This window comes from Osmia bicornis, unplaced genomic scaffold (genome assembly GCF_907164935.1).
Source record: "Osmia bicornis bicornis unplaced genomic scaffold, iOsmBic2.1, whole genome shotgun sequence".
Lineage (NCBI taxonomy): Eukaryota > Metazoa > Arthropoda > Insecta > Hymenoptera > Megachilidae > Osmia > Osmia bicornis.
The window spans coordinates 39,612-44,981 of record NW_025791046.1 but is presented as its reverse complement, the minus strand read 5'-3'; the positions used below and the strand labels follow the sequence as shown (position 1 = coordinate 44,981).

At 40.7% G+C, this 5,370-nt stretch overlaps 2 protein-coding genes across 2 annotated transcripts; both read right to left on the bottom strand.

Moving 5' to 3' along the window:
- Positions 1 to 1,737: 1,737 nt before the first annotated feature.
- On the bottom strand, positions 1,738 to 2,809 carry LOC123988642. The gene is made up of 2 exons (XM_046289391.1): positions 2,174 to 2,809; positions 1,738 to 2,064 (listed from the first exon to the last, which is right to left on the bottom strand). Exons 1-2 carry the CDS (start codon positions 2,489 to 2,491, stop codon positions 1,984 to 1,986), a joined length of 399 nt encoding a protein of 132 aa, XP_046145347.1. The 5' UTR covers positions 2,492 to 2,809; the 3' UTR covers positions 1,738 to 1,983.
- Positions 2,727 to 3,292, bottom strand: LOC123988643. The gene is made up of 2 exons (XM_046289392.1): positions 2,814 to 3,292; positions 2,727 to 2,736 (listed from the first exon to the last, which is right to left on the bottom strand). The coding sequence occupies exons 1-2, from the start codon at positions 3,290 to 3,292 to the stop codon at positions 2,727 to 2,729; spliced, it is 489 nt and encodes a 162-aa protein (XP_046145348.1).
- Positions 3,293 to 5,370: the final 2,078 nt, after the last annotated feature.

Below are 5,370 nucleotides of genomic sequence, written 5' to 3'. Positions count from 1 at the left end.
CCAGGCGAGAGTGATGCTTGAATCAGTCCAACAGTGGACATTGTGATGGATGAGCGACAAGGAATTTTCCACAAAAACGACAAGACGTGCCAACAATGCCGCTGCACATAATTCTAATCTCGGTACGCTTAATGTTTTAACGGGAGCTACTCGTGATTTTGCAACGAGAAGCGCCACGAAGACATTGTCATCTGGGAGGACGCTTTTTATATAAACCGAAGCTGCGTAGGCTTTAGTGGATGCATCGGCGAATCCGTGGATTTCCTGATGTAGCGCGATGCCATTGGCTATTTGGCGAGGAATCGTGATCTTATTTACATCTGGTAAATGAGTGTAGTAATCTTGCCATTCTAGGAGAACATCGTTAGGAAGAATGTCATCCCAATCATATTGTAGTGACCATAATTTCTGCATAAACACTTTCGCGGGTATAACGACTGGAGTTAACAACCCCATCGGGTCGAAAAGTTTTGCAATTTGAGAGAGAATTGTTCGTTTCGTATTGGCAAAATTCGAAGAAATGGTAGCTCGAAATTGAAAGTGATCGAGCACTGGATTCCATTCTAAGCCTAAAACTGAGCAGGTCTCCTCGATCTTAAGGAGTTTATTTTTCGCAAGACCGTGATCGCGCGGATCGATATCAATTAACAGAGTTGGATCATTACTGGCCCATTTTCGTAAACGAAAGCCGCCTTTGTTTAACAGGTTTATGGTCTGGTCGCGGATTGTTCGCAAGAGATCTTTGTCGTCTGCTCCGAAGAGACAGTCGTCGACATAAGTTTGATCCTTTAATACTGGAAGAGCTAGAGGATATTGATGACCTTCGTCCACTGCCAGCTGATTTAAAACGCGAAGAGCTTGATAAGGAGCTGATTTAGTGCCATACGTGACGGTACAGAGTTGATACTCCTCAACGGACTGTTGCGACGAGGGACGCCATAAAATGCGTTGAAAATCTGTATCTCGTGTATCAACTAAAATCTGACGGTACATTTTCTCGATGTCTGTGGTATATACAAACCGGAATCCTCTCCACCGGAGGAGGATTGCAATTAGATCGGTTTGGAGCTTGGGTCCAGTTAAAAGATGATCATTTAGAGAAGTGCCGTTTGAAGTTCGGCGGGAAGCGTTAAATACGACGCGAAGACGAGTTGTCGAACTACTTTCGCGAAGAACTGCGTGATGAGGAATATAATAAATTTGGTTGGTTGTTTGAACCGGGACAGTTGGAACCCTTTCCATATGGCCTAAGGCTTCGTATTCTGAGAGGAATTCTTTATAAGTTTCGGTATTTACTTGGTCGCTTTTAAAGCGTCTTTCAAGAGAGAGAAGACTTTTCATCGCGGCAAAACGAGATTCGCCTAAATCTATAGGGGGTTCGCTCTTGAACGGGAGTCGAACTATGTAACGCCCTTCCGACGTACGAGTATGAGAGGATTGAAAGTGTAATTCACATTTTTCTTCCTCAGGTGAGAGCACTGATTGAGTTGGGATATTTTCCACTTCCCAGAAGCGGCGAAGATCTGCATCGAGATTTTCTAACAACGTAGCGTGATGGGCATCTATAAAGAAAGGAAGAGGATGAGTGGACGTAGGACCAGATAGGATCCATCCCAGGTGTGTATTTTGCGCGATCGGTTCACTTGTAGAACCTTTCCGAACTCCGTCCAATAATAATTGACCAAACAAAATACGCACCGATAACGATATCGATCGGATCTGAGCTCATGGGGTCTGTATCGGCCAATTCAAGTCCTGCAATATGATTCCAATTAGTTACGGAAGAATGTCGTTTTGGAGTGTATTGTGTTAAAGTTTTCAAAATAATAGCAGTTGTCGAGTATACAGGCTCGGTTCTTACCAACGGAGTAATCGTGATGCGAGCGGTGTGATTAGCCCACGACTGTATTCCTCCTATTCCGGTTATGCATGTATTTTGTTTGTTTCTCGGGAGTCGCAAAATTTGGGCTAGGTTCTCTGATATTAGAGTTGCGACTGACCCTTGATCCAATAATGCGCGTGCTTGTACTGTTCGACCCTGCAATGAGTGCACTCGGATGCGAGCTGTTGAAAGAAGAATGCCGGTATTAGTTTTCGTTCGCGACGCAGAATTCGAGCTGATTTCAAGTTCTGAATTCGGATTGGTAGCCGACGTCTGATTTGACTGACTCACGCTGGACTGCTCCGGTTTTATCGGAAAATGCAACAGAGTGTGATGTCGCTGTTTACATTCTTTACAGCTTCTTTGACTGTGGCATTGTTCTTTCGCATGCTTCGCGGAAAAACAATTAACGCATCTTCGTTGGGATTTAATTAATTTAAACCGTTCGGATGGCTCAAGCGCCTGAAATGTTTGACATTGATATAACAAGTGGTTCTGTTTACATACAGGACATATAATTGGCGACACGGTAGACGTGTTCGTTGAAATTGTTTTCGGTTTTGATTTAACAGTTACGTTTTCCGGTTTATCAGTTTTTATTGGCGACATTGACTCTAAAGCCCGAACTCGAGACTCCAAAAACTTGTCGAATTCGACATAAGTAGACAATTCTGATGTATCACCGAATTGTAACTCCCACGCCTTTCGGGAGGAACGGTCAAGTTTTTGTGTACCGAGGAAAACAATTACGTCGTCCCAATGTTCGACGGGTCGTTTCAAATTTTTCAAACCGTGTATCGAAACGTTTAACTGATCGCGTAAACTGCGGAGCTCTTTCGCAGATTCAGAGGTCACTTGCGGTAACGAAAACAAATTATTTAAATAGGTCGAAAGTAACCGGCGTTTGTTTTCGTATCTATTTTTAACTAACTGCCACGCGACCTCGAAATTTGCATCGGTGGTAGGTAAATGATTAACCGCTTTTTTTGCGTCGCCGGTTAAAGCGGAACAAAGAAAATGCAAACGCTCAACATTTGACAAAGAATTATCATTAATTACTATAGATTGAAACTTATCTCGGAAACTCTCCCATTGTTCGAAGGTTCCATCGAAAGACGGCAGCTGGATTTGAGGCAGCAACGATTGCGAGCGTAGCTTCACTGGTTGAAGATTCCCTTTCTCGGATGCTGTCTCCTGGGTCGAGGATGTCTTATCCAGGATCTCCGACATGTAGTCCAGGGACTCCTGATAGCACTCCTCACATCTTTCGAAATGGTTGTCGACGAAGTACTGAAGAGTTGATCTGGCTTGTAGATCCGCCATGGCGACGATTTTCGCGTCCAGGTCTTGGCACTGTTGGTATGCCTCTTTTAGCATGTTCATCCGGTTCCGGGTGGTAGCTGGAGTCATTTTAGCTTGACCCAGCTTTTTATAATTGGTAAGTGCACGTTCGATCGAGCGCATAACTTGGTTTTGTTTAAACAAAATTTCTTCCAATGTACTCATGATGGTTTCCGTAGGCTGAGCACGTGGTTCACTACTTTAACGGTTTTCACTCCTCGACTCCAATCCGGCTCGAAGGACCAAAAAATGTGGGTTGGATTGGATGGTCGGATCGCTGATGCGTCCTTATCCGAAGGACTGGATTTCGAGGCGGTGTGAAAATAACGAGGAATTTTGTAATAAATTAATTGTCGTCACTTTATTTGTCACAGTGTGCTCCGTTCTATTCCACTTTGTCAGAACGAAAATGTACGGAATAAGTTTAATAAAAATCGGTTGGAAGAATTAACTTTGACTATTTGCTCGCACTGGTAATCGATAGAAATCTGGATTTATTCTAATCGTCGTTAAACGGTTGAGCGACACGCGTGTCTCCGCGAAACCACCGCATGGTGGGGGCTGCGCATACCCCTATAATTTAATGTTTGCGCGGTGACGTCACGGCGACTCTTGCGACGCTCTCGATAAGGTGTAACCGAACATATATTATATGCTGTATTATGTTATATTATATTATGTTATATTGTATTATGTTATAATATTGTATTATAGTATTGTTATTGTATTCTATTGGTTATATCTGTGGTTATATCTGTGATGATTATATATGCGATTATATTTGCGGTTATATTTATTAGACTTAGTTTAATGGGTCTTGTATTATGGAATTTAGAAGAGTCTCTCTGCATTGGATGGATTAATGAGTTTATATCATATACGTATATTGCGTTTATAATCCCTTTGCATTTTTTAAGGGTGGGTTTGATTTTGATTCTGGTTTCTTGTTTCTTAGTTCTTAGCTCCTTAGTTCCTCTTGTAGTATCATGCATTGTTTCTAAGCTTTTGGGGGTTGTTTGGGCTCCCAGGCATTGTCAATTAATTGTAGACTATAAGATGTGTCATATATCCTTTAGCAATATAGATATGAATGACGTGTAACGACATTGGTTTATTGGTTTATTGTTCGCCGTTCACTATTCACTATCCTTATTCTTTTCTTATTTTTATTCTTGGTCACTTGACATGTGACTTCTTCTTCAATTGAGTGTTACGTTTTACGTTCCATGTTCCTATAATATTATTCACTGCTCTTTTGTAGCTTTTCGTACCCCCCCTCAGGATACTGTTTTGCATACTATGTTAATTCAATTCTAGTGCAGCTGTGACAGTTGTGAATCTGTGTATTTTGAATACTTACGGTACTTTATGCAATCTTTTGTACATTAATTACCCTTTCTTAATTACAATTCTGATTCTGATTTTGATTCTGATTTGGAAAGTGTTAGTTCAGTATTGGTTAATACGTCTGGTGCTCAGGGAGGCATACGCTGCGGTAGTCCGTCCTGCATGATACAATGTGTTTATGGTTTTCTATACATACATATATGCGTTATGGTTCCTTAAATTCTTTGAATTTCTTGACCGTGGATCTCATATGACGGTCTTATAGGAGTGCCTGGCTTGGTTTAGCACCTATATGCCTTTTGTATTAATTGGTATTAAAGGGGGTTTAATGGAACTGCATCATTTAAACTGACTATGGTATGAGGAGTTTAACCAATTATCTACATCGGTATACTTATTAAATTGATTATATTTGGAGTGTTTTCGTTACATATTATATATACACATATGTTCATAGTAATTTTGATCTATTGTAGTGTAGTTTAGTTTTCTTGTACCTTTATATTATGATTTAGTAGTAATATGGTTGTATGTGGGGTTTATTATTGATTGTTTATTATTGATTAGTTTTCACCACGCGCTGTATTGCATCGACTTACCTGTATCAGTATTAATATTAATACCATACTTATCGGAGCGGTATTATAATCCAGTAACAATCTAATCTACTCAATTTATAACTATTTGAATTGTTTGATCTGCCTTATGGTTTATGCCGATTTAGGTCTCATGTGCTCCCCATATTATATCAGATGGGTATTCTCTTCTCCTGTTATCCGTTAATTACACTCTACCTCCAC